The sequence below is a fragment of the Cyprinodon tularosa genome, unplaced genomic scaffold, assembly GCF_016077235.1.
Source record: "Cyprinodon tularosa strain WSP-4 unplaced genomic scaffold, ASM1607723v1 ctg608, whole genome shotgun sequence".
Lineage (NCBI taxonomy): Eukaryota > Metazoa > Chordata > Actinopteri > Cyprinodontiformes > Cyprinodontidae > Cyprinodon > Cyprinodon tularosa.
The window spans coordinates 606,188-623,316 of record NW_024039350.1 but is presented as its reverse complement, the minus strand read 5'-3'; the positions used below and the strand labels follow the sequence as shown (position 1 = coordinate 623,316).

General features: G+C 38.1%; 1 protein-coding gene across 1 annotated transcript; it reads left to right on the top strand.

Annotated features, from left to right (window-relative positions):
* The first annotated feature begins 880 nt into the window (after positions 1-880).
* On the top strand, positions 881-5,760 carry LOC119798053 (basement membrane-specific heparan sulfate proteoglycan core protein-like). The gene is made up of 8 exons (XM_038307395.1): positions 881-1,036; positions 1,818-1,964; positions 2,053-2,187; positions 3,082-3,254; positions 3,341-3,527; positions 3,613-3,792; positions 5,208-5,474; positions 5,564-5,760. Exons 1-8 carry the CDS (start codon positions 988-990, stop codon positions 5,566-5,568), a joined length of 1,143 nt encoding a protein of 380 aa, XP_038163323.1. The 5' UTR covers positions 881-987; the 3' UTR covers positions 5,569-5,760.
* The last annotated feature ends 11,369 nt before the right edge of the window (positions 5,761-17,129 follow it).

Below are 17,129 nucleotides of genomic sequence, written 5' to 3'. Positions count from 1 at the left end.
GGGGAGAAAATTAGTTAATTCTATGAGAATGTTTGCTGATCATTCCCTAAACTGGAATGATTAATGTTTGGGTTGGTAAAAGGCTGATTTTAGAAGTACTAAAAATGATCTTTTAGAAATTAAGAATGCTTTAAAAAAATATCTACGCTTTGGATATCTAATTGTCACTTCATTGCAATAATTTTTTTTCTACATTCTAGAGTAAGAAATTGTTTATGAATAGATTATACTTTTTAGACTTTTTTTCTATATCTAGGTTTGTATTCATAACCATATTTAATTTGTTTTGTTAGCGATTTTTCTGTTGGACAATCTACCTTCCCTCGGGTTATTAGCTTACATTTTTTTCTCATCTGCTCATCAATTTGTTTGTCTGGCACTCCATATATTCTTCCTAATTTGAAAAACACACCAGTATATAACACTTAACATGTAAAAAATAAATATGGTGTAGGATAATTTTGGTTTGGTTTTCTGAGTTGAAGGACTGTATGAGCTTCTCTGATCTATAGATTACAAAAAGGGGATGAAACTGCTGATTTTCAGCATGCATTTATAATTTTAACCTTATTTTCCAAAATGGTTGGTGGGTACATTTTTAATGTAAGATTCACATGCATCACTTTTTACTTTATTTTAGATTCTCATAGTATAACTGAGCATTTTTAATAAATGTATCTAGTGGCTATTTATTGATTTCCTACAAGGAAAGTGGAGTGAATCTATGAAAACTAAAAAAAGACTGATTTACTTTTCCTCAACACAACAATACAAACATTCTCAAACAACCATTCAAATAGAAAGGAAATCAGACAATCATTAGCTTAAAAGCAGGAGGAATATGTTATAATCAGCTTCTGGTACGTGACTGGCCCCCGCAGACAGTATTTGGAAAAGGGGGTCAGCAAGGAGGAAGGATTAAAGGTCAAAAGTGATAACAGGGGAGGTTGTGTAGAGCAGTGACAGTGAGTTCGTTCTTTGCTCATCATGGATTCATCTGCTGCAGCTCTTATATTCTGCTCCTTGATATGTTTAGGTAAGAATTACAGTTCTATTCACACAAAAAAGGGTTTTTATATGATTTTAAAGAACCAAAAAAAGATTACTATATTTTTTCACTGTTTTTTCCCCCAATTGGTTTAAAATCTAAGGTAAAACAAGACTGTATCTTTTGGCAAAAAAAGTTCTTTAACTCTGTTGGAAGGGTAATTTTTTGTCACTTTATGAAGCATTTGACTCGTGTTTTAGTGCTGTACATATTACTTAATAAAGAAAACAAAAAGTAAATCTTTTTTTGCAACATATATATATATATATATTTTTATTAGGAAGCAATGCACATTACAGTAGAGATGTGTCCATGTGCACATTGTGTAACAGTAATTAACAATATGTGCATATTGGCATCGTAAAAATATTTTGCAGCTCGAAGAGTTGAGAATAAGGCGTACAATAGACCTCCTAGGAAGTTTTTGTTAATTAAATGGTACGGACAGTATAGCACACAACTGAAAATAAATAAATAAAATTTAAAAAGTACGTTAAATTAAAAAATAATTATAGAGCGAAATAATAAATGCAACATATTTTTTGGTTTAATGGTGCAGTTATACAATTTGTTGTTTTTAAGTTTTCTTTTAGATAAGGGTTGCTATTTTGCCACCAAAGCGTCTATTTTTTTTAAGATATATTTGCTTTGGGGTGATTGTTTATTTACACTTTGTTTCTCTCGGTCTCTGTTTAAAGATTCACAGAGTTGATTTGTACTTGTTTTCGTCCTCACATGTGACAGCTGTAACTCTCTCTGTCTCTGTTAGGGACGACTCAGGCTCCAGTTGTCTCTGTGGAGCCTCGAACCGCCACTGTCCTTCAAGGAGAGTCTGTCAGCTACAGTTGCCAGGTAAAAAGCACCGTCCAACCAGTTCAGCTGGAGTGGAGAAAAGGCAATAATCAAGCTTTGCCAGGTCAGAAGTACTGACACTTAAACACAGTTTGTATAATATAGCAAAAATCTGTGAGGATACACTGAATGGTCTCTTTTTTCCGGACCAGACAATGTAAAGATTGGTCGTGATGGATCTGTGCTGACGATTGCAAATGTTCGTCCTGGAAACCATGGCCAGTATCGCTGTGTGGCCATTAGTGCCGCTGGTCGCAGCTTTGCCAACGCTGTGCTTAATGTCAAATGTAAGTGTGACCCGCGCTATAAGCACCACTAGTAATAACCACAGCAGCCTTTCATTCCACCAGACTTTCACTCATGCAAACAAGTTTTATTAGGTTCACACTTTATAGAAAATATCCTGAACGCAAAGTAACGTTGCGTACAAGTTTACAAAGAAATAATACTAGATTATTTAATGTTAAAACAATGGCTAACACAGGGGACTATGCTTACCTTGTGTAACATTTAATTAATAATTCTTGAAAATATTCAGATGCTTGAAAAAAAACATGAAATAAAACACATAAATAAAATGACTTAAATGCTCCCAAAGCAAATACATACACAAATAGCAGGTGAATATGCAGGACTAATTAAAAACAAAAAAAAGCCTAGACACTTTGGTTTGTGGTGGCCCAACATGACTGTTATATTTTGTTGGGAGACAACCAGCATATCAGAGGACTTATGTGCATGTTGAATGATTAAAAAAAAAGTGCTAAAGAAATTAAATTACTATTTGGTGAAAAAGGGTCCTTATAATACTGAGTAACTGATAGTATCATCTGATTGGTAATATAATATTTTAGACTAATTCTGGTATTGTAAAGACCAAAACAGAAAATATACAAACCTATACATTTTTTTTATTCTCATTATTAATTATATGCAGCAGATTGTCCAATAGTCTAAAAAGCAAAGACAATTTTTCTTGCAACAGTCATTCAGCATGCTGCCTTATGTTATTATCTATTGCACTGTAAATTCTCAGAGGGGAAAAAATATTTATTTGCGCATGTTTTCAAGAAATGAAATTCCCTAAGATGAGCAAAGCAATCTAAAGGATTTCTGTTTTGACATTGCCCCCTAAGCAATCTCTGTAGAGTAGCATATTTATGCACCTCCATATCTCTTAGTTCCTCCTAAGGTAAAGCTGACACCTGTGGGGCCCCTGCAGATCACGACAGGGGACCCTGTGACCGTGGAGTGTAGTGCTACTGGCAGGCCACGCCCCACACTTACCTGGAAACGCAGAGGATCCACACTTCAATTAGTATCTCAGGAGATAAATGACGTCAAGATAATAAAGGTAAAACAAGATAAAAAGAAAGGTTGCACTTGAATCTTTTTTTAAATTTCAGATAAGTGAAATAAAATGTTCGACTGTTCTCCCAGTGGCCTTCCACACGCCCAGAAGACTCGGGAGTGTACGTCTGCCAGGCTGTTAACGTTTTAGGGGAATCTGAGGCTGCAGTGGAGATCACTGTGGTGGGTCCCCCTGGGGCTCCAGTGGCCTCAGTGAATCCTGGAGAGATGACAGTTATTGAGGGACAAACTGTAACAATGGAGTGTAAGGCTACAGGTAGGATGTCTGTTAGTGTTTTCTAAAAACAAAAACCCCAGAACATTCCAGCTGTGATCCTGGTTCTTTAATGTATCCTCCCTAGGATCCCCTCCTCCAGTCATAACCTGGTCCAAGCTACGAGCACCCCTGCCCTGGAAGCACACTGTTGCTGATGGAGTTCTGACTCTAAATGGGGTGGGGCGCCAAGACTCAGGACAATACATCTGCAATGCAACCAACATAAACGGCTATAGTGAGGCATACACTGACATGGAGGTGGAAAGTGAGTTCATGGTTTTGGTGCTTTCTATTCTAAAATTATTATACCAGTCACAATACTAATATCACAAAGGGCTATGTTAAAATACAATACTACTGCATAAAATGTTACAAGGGCTATTCTGTTTTATTCTGTTTTCGATATAGTGGCAATTAGCAACATGTCATCTCAGGGCACTTTAGAGAGACAATTCAAACAGATCATACTACTATAACGTAGTAGATGCACTATACAGTTTTATATCTAAGGAAAACCAGAAGGTTGCATCGACTCAATGACTCGAAGGCAAACCCTCACACCAATCATGCTTGTAGCGACAGTGGAGAGAAAAACTCTGTTTTAACAGGAAGAAACCTCCAACGGAACCAGGTTCAGTATGAGCGGCCATCTACCGAGGCCGACTGGTGTTTAAGGAGACAGAAGCAGACATACAGAAAGAGATACAAAAGTCAACTGTCAACCAGCTCCACCGGTGGCCCCTTCCAGGAAACACACAGCCAGGCAGAATAGCTCTGAGCCACCTCAGAGGATTCAGAGAGCACATCCAATTAGTCACAGTAAGAGAAACAGGACTACAGTGAGAGACAGGCCGAGCTCCAACATCTATAAACAAAGGTGTTGATGGCAGCAGCACAGCTGATATTTCTCTCCAGGATGGAGTCACAGCCAAACAGGAACAGACCAGCTGAAGCTACTACAAGAAGCAAGAAAAAGCAGAGAGAGAATAACATTAGAGGTTGAACTATCAAATTCTGCAGAGTGGGAGTATAGAGAGAGAATGAAGCAGAATGATGAAAAAGGGTCCCTATGTCCTCCAGCAGTCTAAGCCTATAGCAGTATAACTATAGAGATAGCTCAGGATTATCTGAGCCACTCTAACCATGAGCTTTGTCCAAAAAGATAAGGGCAATAAACACATTATTTACTGATATGATAAGATATACTTTCACTGGAAATATTTCCACATAAAAACCTATAGCATCTAAGTTGTGGTCCCAGGGAGTGAAATGGTTGCAAAAATGAGTAAATGTGATTTATGGCATCTAATATAACTATTACAATATTAGTTTTTTGTTTGTACCTAAAGATTAAAAATATAAACTTAATACAGACTAACAGTAAGGCAGTGGTAAAATCAATAACAAAGCATCGTGTTTCACACAGAAAAAAAATCAATAATAATGCACCCATTTCTACCTCTTTTTCCTCTGTTAATGATCATCTTAATTAAATCCAGCAATGTTTATCTTTCAGTAAAAAAAACTAATTTTAAGACGGCTTCTTTTTTACTCCTCTCAAACTAGCCACCACCTCCAGTCTATCAGACTGTAAACAAACCAAGAAAGCTGTCTGTCCCTAACCTTTACACAGTCCCTCTCCTCAAAACAATAATCATGTATTTTTTCCCCAAAATGCAGCTCCTCCATACGCCACTTGCCTCCCTGACCAGGTACGCCTTCAGCCTGGAAACTCTCTCATAATCCAGTGCCTCGCCCACGGCTCTCATCCAATCCAGTTCACCTGGAGCCGTGTGGGAAGAGGTAATTTACCTGCTGGAGTAGAAACCACCAAGGATGGGAAACTGATAATAGCCAGCGTTAAACTAAGTGACAGTGGAACGTACAAATGTGTGGCTACCAACCACATCGGCTCCAGTGAGGCCACTGCAAAAATTATCATAAAAGGTAAGATGAGCTTTTGAAAGACTCCAAATCAATGATTCTCATTTTTTGTAATATTCTTAATTCTCTCTCTCTCTTTTTTGTCATTACAGCCTAAATAAGGATGGAAATCCAAGTTTCTCACTGGAATACAAATGTATGCAGTAAAAATGATATTTAATATATAAATGTATTGCAGAGAATGAATGCCAAGATTTCTAATTAGAATTCTTGTTCAAGAATTACAATACCGCTTTGATTGTTTGCTCTTATTGGGAATTAAAGCTAAGAAAAATATTTGATTTGAAAATGTTAAAGTATATTAATATATGTTTTACTTTAGATCTTTAAACCAAGGGCATTAACCAAACAAGTACAAAATTCTGTTTTATAAAGTGAATCATTTAGATTGATTAGTACTATAATATGTAAAAATATCTTTTTATTCTACATATTTGTTCTAAAGACTGAAAAATAAGGGTAAAATTGAAACAATATTGAAAAAGAAATGTAGCTCAACATCTTGCTATGAAAAAGAATGTATCCCCTTACAGATTTCTTCTATTTTTGCTTTTTTTCATGCTTAATTGTTCAGTTTAAAGACATTTTAATACAGAAATTACTTCAAAAAATACAAGTTCACAAAGAACACGGAACAACACCTAAAGCAATGTAAGCCTACTTTGCTTCATTTCATGATTCAATAGGAAGAATCTCATTTGGCACAAATGGCATTTCAGGGCGAGATCCAAAGTGAAAAACACAAATGCCCATTAATCATTGACCGAGAAATTGGAAAAACTTTCTAAGGATTAGATAGTTTATGAACTTTTTTGAAAATGTATTTGAATTAAATTAACACTGTAAGAGCAGCAGGAAAAAATACTGTGCAGTGGTAAAAAAAAAGGGACAACCAGTTATCACAAATGGAAATGTATGTAAGTATATGCAGTATTTAACTATGTTTGAAGGTTTCTACTACAAGGAATTGTGTAGCCTCTTTACTTAAAGGACACAAAACAAGTATAATTTATATTAAAATTAAGTCTTCGTCAAATTTGGTAGGAAATGACTGAAAGGACAGAAATCCTGCCAGAGAAAAGGAAAGGAAATGGGCTTCAAACATATCAAAATATATGCATCAGGAAGAAATATTTTTTTTTCACAATATAGTCATAGATGTGCAAAAATACCTTAATGAATCTGGTTTGAGAGAGAGAGAAAAGTTAGAGAAAAGGTTCCCCTACGTGGCTACAAATCACTGGGTTTTTATCTTGATCTGACTGATTGCCGACAGTTGAAATGCAAACAAAAAATAACAGTCCAGGGTGCACTGAAAGTTCAGAGTATGAGGCCTGCCTGTAAGAAAAAAGGGCAATGAAACAAACCAGCAGTGGAATAAATAGAGATACTGATGACATATTACAAAGGGTTAAGCATACTGTTTTATCTTTAAATAATCTTACTAGCTGCATTAGCAGCAATTTTATAAAATCTCCAGGAACATGGCCACATTCTGCACCCCAACCCTAAAAAGCTGAATGAAACCATGGCCAAAGTACCACCTTCTACCCTTTGAACTTCAGGACCAGTGAAATAAGAGGAAGTTACAGAGGTGTAAAGTGCAGAACAGCGTCTTCTGATGGATCAAAACACCTGGTTTTTAAGTATAGGATGTGAATAAAGCAGGTGTAATTGTTGTAGGAAAAAAAAAAAAAAAAAAAAAAAAAAAAATATATATATATATATATATACATATATATATATATATATATATATATATATATATATATATATATATATATATATATATATATATATATATATATATATATATAGTTTCATATAATGATGAGCTGTCAATATAGACAAGTTGACTGACTCCTCTGAGAAATGTAAAATTGAGTTAAAAGTTATACATAATAAAATAATTAGGTGGGTTCCTAAAAATAAGAAGTAAACTTGTCATTTCAGTTCAAATTAAACAAACAAAAAAAACAACAACAAAAAAACAACAACAGAACATTATGCATGTTACCTCAGGATTTCAGAGCAGAAAACCATCTAGTTTGATCAGAGGGTCAATAGAAGGATGTGCTGTGTTTGTTAACACAAGGCCTGGGCGGAAAGTCAGCAGGAATGACCACAGAAAACAGCTACTGCTGCTTCTTATCAGACCAGGTTGACGTATAAGCTGATTCCCAAATTATTTCCAGTGCGTCATTCTACAGAGAGACAGTTTTCCCAAATATTTTCCAAGTTTTTCAGGAAAGGAGGTTTCAACTAATTCACTCTCTGGCCAGACTCTGCAACACACACACACACAAAAAGCAAGATAACCATCTGCCTCAGTCAAAGTGAATTTCATACATCATTTAATGACAACTGGAAAAGACTAAATAAGAACTTTTTGAAATGATTGGAAAGAGAAAAATTTTTCTTAAAAGTATGGAAAGTTGCATCAGAATGAGCAATGTCTGAAACGACTGGAATAGTTTCCTTATGACAGATGGGACCAAAGTAGAGATGGGATACCCAACATACACATCAATGTCCTGAAAACTAAGTACAGTAAGGTGTTGGAGGGGTGATCGTTTACGTCTGCACTAACACAACTAACCCAGAGGGCCCCTGTGCTCTAAAGGGGCCATCCGTCCTGCAGATAAAAACATACGGCAGGAAACTGATCCCAGATACAGCAGCACACTCAAAGTCCAGACTTCAAACCTAGCCATAAGGCTATCCTTGGACATCAATGAGCTGAAACTATGTTATGTAGAAAAGTGGGCCAGAGCTTCTAAGCAACACTCAAAATGAGAGAAATATTCAATCTTCAATCTAAAAATAATTCCTGTCTCAGCTGACGCTGCAGGTACTAAGTGATAAATCTGTCTTTTTTTTGCACAGGTGTGGTTAGATTTAGATAATTTTAGAACCCATATGATGATGATATCAATATACGTTTCATCTAACTGTGACCTCATATCGATAATATTTAATCAGAAGTGTGAGATTCACTCCACTGTTACAGGACACATCTCTTCAAGTTTCAAACAAAAAACATAAAATGTACACAATGTGCATCGCAAAATATCACACATTTCTGCTGTTGTTCTAGTATAAAGTTTCCTTTAGTCTGCATAAACACAATGTCACAAAGATTCTGATAAACCCTTTTAACAGATGTATCTTTCACCATATGCAAGTGTCAACATAAATGTACAGCAGTGTTCACACTTTAACCACGTGCCGAATGTTCTTTCTTCTTTCTGTTTTTGGTATTCACAATGTAGGCTTTAGAGAGAAATACGCCTGAGAATGTCCTGCTCTTTGCTTTCACACATTAGCATGTTTTTCTTTCTGCCATGAAAGTACTTAAAATCCAGCTGAACATTATTCAGTCTTTAACCACATGATGGCAGTATGGAGCCTACAATTCACATATTGCCCTCTGGCCAAAGAAGCATTCTGAGCTGTTGCATGCTTAACAAATGGAGGGACAGATGCACTGAGCATATGTGGTAAAATTTTTCCAAATGACTTGCTGTAATACAAACATTCACAAAAGACAGAGCGCTGATCTGTCTTTCACTGGTCTTAACAGCTGTCTGTCTACATGGGGATTATCTCCGCCCACTGAACAAAGTTTTATTTGACCAGATCCACATGTTGCAACATGCAAGCACCACTGGATCAGCTGCTGAAAGTAGCTCTGCTTATATTAGGCTTAAGGTGAATGTTTAGGTTTTTTTTAATCGCAGCAGAGATTGAAACTGTGTGGCGTTCAGAACCGCTGCTAAAACAAACACTGCATCAGCTGAGAGTGATGGTGGCCTCCCTCTTAAAACTCTCTGTGGCTTTATCCTTTCCACTATCTGTATCTTTACAAGCACTTCAAAACTAGAGAGGAAACATCTGCCCTCTGTCACCGTTCCGCCACCCCCTCACTTCACAAAGACGTAGAAAAAGTATGAGAGTCGAGGATCAGAGAAGGATGCATCATTTTTATGCAGTGTTGTTTAAAAGTCTTGAACAATTTGGCTTATATTGTGCTTTATTATTGTGGCATAATGGTGCTTTACCAAAGTATTCATATTTATTAAACTTCCAACGTTTTGTCAAGTTACAACTAATGTGCATCTTTACAGCACTCCATCCTAGTAGGATTTTAGTGGGTTTCAAAGTTACGGACGTTTATGATTTATGTCTTGTTTTGGTTCATAACAACACTTTGTTTTATTGCATTTAACACATGAATTATTTTTTACCTTGAAGTGGAAGTAAAATAAAACAGTTACTGCAAAAGTAGGGTGGGGAGCTATAGATGCAGAAGCATCTTTCACTGCAGCTGCAGCTTTGGGGTTATGTCTCTATCAGGTTTGTAAAATACCAGAACTGACATATAACTTTATATTTTTGTCTGCACGTGTCATGATCTGCCCTGATAGCTGACCTTTATTGTTCACTTCATTCACCTGCCTAACTCTGCCTGGTTCCTAATCATTCCTCATCTTATCAACCTGTGTATGTTCCTTTATATTCAGTTCAGCCCAGCTATTGGGGCCAGATCATTGTTTGTTTGTTTTGTTACTTTAAGTTAACAAAGCAAATGTTTTAAGTTTGTTTTAAGTCCCCCGTAATCCTGGCTCCTGGAGACGTTCTGCAGTAATTCCAGTACCATGTATTGTCCCTCAACCACTGAGCCCGCCTGTCTGCATCGGTGTGTTTCTGTTTGAGCTTGTTGCTTGATGCATGGAACTCTGAACCCACATTCACACTCTGTGTATTCCTGGAACCCTGGACCTGTCTGTTCCTGTGTGGAACCCCTGACCAGGCTGCAGACTCCTGGATTCCAGAACTGTTCCTGTCTGCTCTATATTCTGGCCTTGATTGGATTCCAGCCTGCTCATAGGGGTTGCTGGATTGGTGGACACTCTGGGCGGCTGTGAGTCGCATCTCCACTGGCTGGATTCTGCTTTTCTCGGAGAGGATGGACTGAACTGTTAAACCAGGTAAGTGACTCACAACTCTGATCATCTCCGTCAGATGATCGTGGTCACGTACCTATGTTTCTCCCTCCAGAGTGTCAGTGATTGGGCGTTGCCCCCCCTCCCCCCTGCAGTCGCTGCAATCCTAAGATCCACAGCTCTGCGCTTCTGTCTGTTTATTTTTTGTTTTATTCTAATGTTTTTTACTTTCCCACTGTCTCTCACCTTGAATACTGGGTCATCTAATCATCAAATGTTGTAAACCTCTGAGTAGTGGCTAGGAACATCAGGGGATCCTAATGCTAAATGAATGGGTGCTTCCTGGTCCTAGCTCCTTGCTTACTAACAGCACTATTTGTATAACACAATGTCAGCCATCAACACATTTCCATCCTGGCTTAAGTGTCCTTATCAATTTAAGGCAGACCTATTCAGATGAAGCCTTACTTTTGTACAGTAAGGGTTGACTCTAGGATAATGCATCTGTACCTACTATAGTTGGATTTTAAACATTTTAACTGCTTCTGGTCCACTTTCCCAACTTTTTAACTGTAAATTAAAGCAGTAAAAGACAATCAGAAAGTTATTTTAACATTTTTGTAAAAGTTAAAGCACTTCGTTATGAAACTTTTTTTTTTTTTTTACTTTTCATTTCTGGGACTTGGCCTGATGTAAGCAAAGCTCTGACGGCCTCCAGATGACGTCCAAGTTATGAGACCTACGCACACACTCAGGCAGGCTGTCACACCTTCACAAACATTGCATAAGTTCATTCAGCTGCAAGATCTATCAGCAGTGACAGCAGTGCACAGAATAACTAGTTGCTTAAGCAGAAGAAAAAAAAAGGCGAGTAAAACACTTTCTCTACCTGTGACTTCTAATCCCCTAGAACTTCCTCTAGTTTTAATGTGGGCTTCATGAATCCTGTTAAAGTGGTTCATTCAGGAAGTAGCCAATGAGGGGAGAACTTCCCCAGGAAGTGATAGGTGGGCTGCTAGTGTGGGTGTGGGTGGATTTTGAGTCTGTTGCCATGGGTTACCACCTAGTAAGTTTGAATAAGCTGTGTTAGGGATCTTTATTGAATCAAAAGTGTCCTCAGGTCGGAGGAAGGCAGTCAAATTCCTGTACTGCCTCGTATGCAGAGCTGTGATGAATACCAGGGCTGAATATCTGAGGTCTGCCTGATCTCACATTGTGTCAGTGTTCCTGTTCCTACCTTGTACAACAGGAAGCAGCAGCAATGTGTGCCTCCCCAGCTAATCTCTAAACATGCTTTCATGTAAATGAAGTGAATTATTGGGAAGAGGAAGGGTCGGCAATTCCTTCTTTTTCTGGGGAAAATGCCTTGAGCGTGAGAAATTCCTGCATGTATTTTCATTGTTTGATGAATGCTAACTCTAAACCTCTAAAAAATTATGATTATTGTGGTGAGATTAACATTTATGAAAAGTGGTTTCAGAGCTCCAGTAATTTAGTGTAATATCTTATCTAACTTTCACTCTAGTTTGTAGAGCTGGGAGTCTCTTTTTTTTTTTTTTTTTTTTTTACTTTTTTTAAACATTACAAATCAAATCAAGTTACAAAATTAATTGCAGGTAGCATTCCTGTATGTTTTTTAAAAGTTTGAAGACTTTTAAAAACAAATTTAATCTTGTTCAAGCTGCACTTAATGTGTGTTTACTGTATTTGAACTATAGAGTAGAGCATTTTTTAAACAAAATTATGGCTTAATTTAGCAGATTAAGAAACCAAGTACAGGTGCTGGTCATAAAATTAGAATATCATGAAAAAGTAGATTGATTTCAGTAATTCCATTTAAAAAGTGAAACTTGTATATTATATTCATACATTACATACAAACTCATATATTTCAGATGTTTATTTTGTTTAATTTTGATGATTACAAATGACAACAAATGAAAATCTCAAATTCATCATATCAGAAAATTAGAATATTACTGAAGACCAATAAAAACAAAGGATTTATAGAAATGTTGGCCAACTGAAAAGTATGAACATGAAAAGTATGAGCATGTACAGCACTCAGTATTTAGTTGGGCCTCCTTTGGCCTGTATTACTGCAGCAATGCGGCGTGGCATGGAGTCGATCAGTCTGTGGCACTGCTCAGGTGTTATGATAGCCCAGGTTGCTCTAATAGTGGCTTTTAGCTCTTCTGAATTGTTGGGTCTGGTGTATTGCATCTTCTTCTTCACAATACCCCATAGATTTTCTATGGGGTTAAGGTCAGGAGAGTTTGCTGGCCAATTAAGAACAGGGATACCATGGTCCTTCAACCAGGTACTGGTAGCTTTGGCACTGTGTGCAGGTGCCAAGTCCTGTTGGAAAATGAAATCTGCATCTCCAAAAAGTTGGTCAGCTGCAGGAAGCATGAAGTGCTCTAAAACTTCCTGGTATGTGGCTGCGTTGACCCTGGACCTCAGAAAACACAATGGACCAACACCAGCAGATGACATGGCACCCCAAACCATCACTGACTGTGGAAACTTTACACTGGACTTCAAGCAACGTGGATGAAGTGCCTCTCTTCTTTTCCTCCAGACTCTGGGACCTTGATTTCCAAAGGAAATGCAAAATTTACTTTCATCAGAGAACATGACTTTGGACCACTCACCAGCAGTCCAGTCCTGTTTCTCTTTAGCCCAGGCAAGACGCTTCTGACGCTGTCTGTGGTTCAAGAGTGGCTTGACACAAGGAATGCGACAGCAGAAACCCATGTCTTTCATACGTCTGTGTGTGGTGGTTCTTGAAGCACTCACTCCAGCTGCAGTCCACTCTTTGTGAATCTCCCCCACATTTTTGAATGGGTTTTGTTTCACAATCCTCTCCAGGGTGCGGTTATCTCTCTTGCTTGTACACTTTTTTCGACCACATCTTTTCCTTCCCTTCGCCTCTCTATTAATGTGCTTGGACACTGAGCTCTGTGAACAGCCAGCCTCTTTAGCGATGACCTTTTGTGTCTTGCCCTCCTTGTGCAAGGTGTCGATGGTCGTCTTTTGGACAACTGTCAAGTCAGCAGTCTTCCCCATGATTGTGTAGCCTATAGAACTAGACTGAAAGACCATTTAAAGGCTTTTGCAGGTGGTTTGAGTTAATTAGCTGATTAGAGTGTGGCACCAGGGGCCATCAATTTTGAACCTTTTCACAATATTCTAATTTTCTGATATGATGAATTTGAGATTTTCATTTGTTGTCATTTGTAATCATCAAAATTAAACAAAATAAACATCTGAAATATATGAGTTTGTATGTAATGTATGAATATAATATACAAGTTTCACTTTTTAAATGGAATTACTGAAATCAATCTACTTTTTCATGATATTCTAATTTTATGACCAGCACCTGTAAGGTTTTAAATTGTCATGTCCTTCTATCCTGTGGCATCTGAAGTCTAGCCTTTGTTTGAACCATATAGATTACTGGTGATGATAAATGTTGTATTTAGATGATTATTGTTATCAATTGATATAATAGCCTATAGATCAGAATGGCAAGGAAATCTCTGACTGTGCATGTAGCAGAGGCCAGACACCCCAAATGTTTAAAAAGGAACAGGCAAACTGATTTTATTTTATAGAAATACAACAATAGCCAAATCAACCATTTTACAATCATGGTACACATAATACTGTCTTGTAATGCTCAACCAACCTTGAAGCAGATGGGCTACAGCAGCAGAAGACCACAATGGGGGACACCTCAGCTGAGAACTTGAAGCTGAGGCTGTTCATTACAGAGATACATCAAAAAGTGACCATAATACGTTGCAAAGGTCTGATAACTCTTGATTTTAACTGAAATGTACAAATGATGCGTTCAGAATTTGGTGTAAAAAAAAAAAAAAAAAAAAAAAGAGAATGGATCCACTCTACCTTGTATTAATGGTTTAGGCTGCTGGTGGATGTATCATGGTAACACAGCCCATCTTCATCCATTTATGAGCACTACTTTACTCTGATGACTAAGTCCTGGATAATTAGGCATCATTTCACAATGGCTCTACCTTTCTTATGTCTCATCCAAAATAGTTATGTTATCCTGGGATAGTTTCTGTCATGATCTGGCCTGTTTGCTCTCCCTTAATTAGTCATTCCTTTCACCTGTCGTTTTTCCCTCCCTGCCTCAATTATAATTCCTCTTACCTGCTTCCTCTAGTTTATATTCAGATCAGCCTGAGCATTCAGTTCCAGATCATTACTTGTCTTTCTGTTAGTCTGTCTGTTCAGTTTTATTTCATGGTTCATGTCCTGGATCCTAGCAGCCAGTGGAAAGAGGGTTTTTGTGTTTGTCTCGTCTCCTGATCGTCCACTGTTCCTCCCCCGCGGAGTCCTCTGGGTTTTTGGCTCAATATGTGGGGAGGTTCAGTTTCTATCCAGTAAGCCTGGCTCCAGGGAGGAGACCAGTTTAAAGTCCTACTTCAAGTTCCGGTTCCTCTTCCTGTCTCGGCTACCCTCTTCCACTGAGCCTGCCTGTCTGCACCTGATCCTGTCTGCTCCTGTGCGTGACCACCTGGTCATGCTTCTGGACCCTGTCAGACTCTGAACCCGCCTGGGAGCTTGTGTATGCCTGGAAGTCTGGATCCTGCCACCTGTTCTGTTCTGGATCCCTGACCAGGATCGGCTTCCAGCATGACCTCTGGGACTGCAGCCTTTGGGGACATTCTTGGTCTGGACTGTTAAACCACGTAAGTGAACAACTCAGATAATCTTCTGTCAGATGATCGTGGTCACTTACCTGTGTTTCTCCCACTACAGAGTGTCTGAGATTGGGGGGTACCCCGCCCCCGTGCCTGCAGTGTCCGCGAGCCACAGCTCCACTTTAGTTTCTTTTATTTAACTTTTTGAACTTTCCTACTGGCTGTTACTCCTTGAATACTGGGTCCATCTGTACTCGTTTCATGACAGTTTCTATATGTATGCTGCTATATGATTAGGCTGCTGGAGGACATAGGGACCACTTTTCCTAATTCTGCTTCATTCTACCTCTGTCCTCCCCTTTCTACAGTATTTAAGTTCCACCCATAGCTTTATGTCCTCTTTGCTTTTGCTTGCATAGTAGCTTCATCTAGTCTGTTCCTGTTCAGATGCAACACCATCATGGATTGAAATATCAGCTATGCTGCTGTCATCAACATTTTTATAGATAGTTGATAGATGTTGGAGCTTGGTTTGTTCTACACTGTAGTCCTGTTCCTGTTACTATGACCAATTGTATGTGGGCTCTTTCATCCTCTGACATGAGAACAGGCTAAGAGCTTGTCTGCGTCATTCCTGGACAGGGCCATCTGTGGAGCTATGTAACAGTTACCTTTTGTATCTCTGCTTTCTTTTGTATCTCTGCTTCTGTCTCCTTGAACCCCAGTTGGCCTCAGCAGATTGCCACCCACACTGAGCCTGGTTCTGCTGGAGGTTTACTCCTGTTAAACAGAAGACTTGCCTCTCCACTGTTGTTACATGTATGATCAGTGTGAGGGATTGCTGAAGAGTCAACAAACAAATGCAAGCTAAAATCGTCAAGCTCAACCAGGAGGAGCATGTCTTGCAAGTCAATAACTCGATGCAAGTCAATGACTCAGCTTTTTTTAACAGACACTTTTAACAAATTGGAGTGTATCGTCTCTGTAAAGTGCCTAGAGATTACATGTGTTGTGAATTGGCGCTGTATATGTAAACTGAATTGAACTGAAAGCTAGATTTCTTTTAAACATCCCCCTTAAACAGGGTAATGTGTTTTCTGCTCTTTAGTGGCTTCCACAGTCATCAAATGTCCATGTGGTAGAGCTAATAAATATATGGAAGAATGGTAGATTCTCGTGATGAACATAAATCTGTGCTGTACAAGTTTCTTGTCTGTATGGACGAAATCTCAGTAGAAATAAATCTTGCAACACTGATAAAGGTGCGTTTTTCACTAGGGACAAAATATCCAATCAAACTTTAATAATTTATATAAGTTGTAATTGATATGATTGTGTGCTACTTTATTTGTAATTCATGCATTAAGTCTATCAACACCCCACTAAGCTTCACACATCTGAAATCATTTGAAAACATCCAAAAACCTAAAAGAAACAGATGAGTTTTCTGTTTGCTTGCCTGCTTTTTTTCTTCAAATTTGATAGCGATCTCCAAATAATTTTTAAATTTCAGTTTGCGAGCATGTTCAGCTGCAGCAGCATCCATTGCAAACTTCAGTACTTTGATGCACCTGCTTTTTCAGTTCTCAGTTGAGACAGTGCTGTAATGACAAATATGATCACAGGTTTGCAGACGAAGCATAAAAAGCTTGGTTTTAGTAGGTTAAAGGTTTAATAGTTGAGTATGGTACAGATAGCTGTGAACAGTTGGAAACAGGAAAAAAGGCTTGATAACATGGTGTAATCAGCTTGATGTAAAGAAGATAACAATATGTGGTGCTGTTTTTTAAATGCAAAAATAAAACAAGCAATTTTCTCGATATCCTGTAATTACTGTTTGCTGCTAAAGTTTGAACTGACAAACCACAGAGAAAGTCTGATTAGCAATATAGGTACTGAGAGCCTACTTCACTGATTCTGTCACCATGTGCCCCTTCTTCCTGTAACATAACACAGCATAAAACATTTGAAAAAAATCACACTTTCAAAAACTTTTGAAACTAACGCACAGAACTGAGCAACCTTTCAGAACT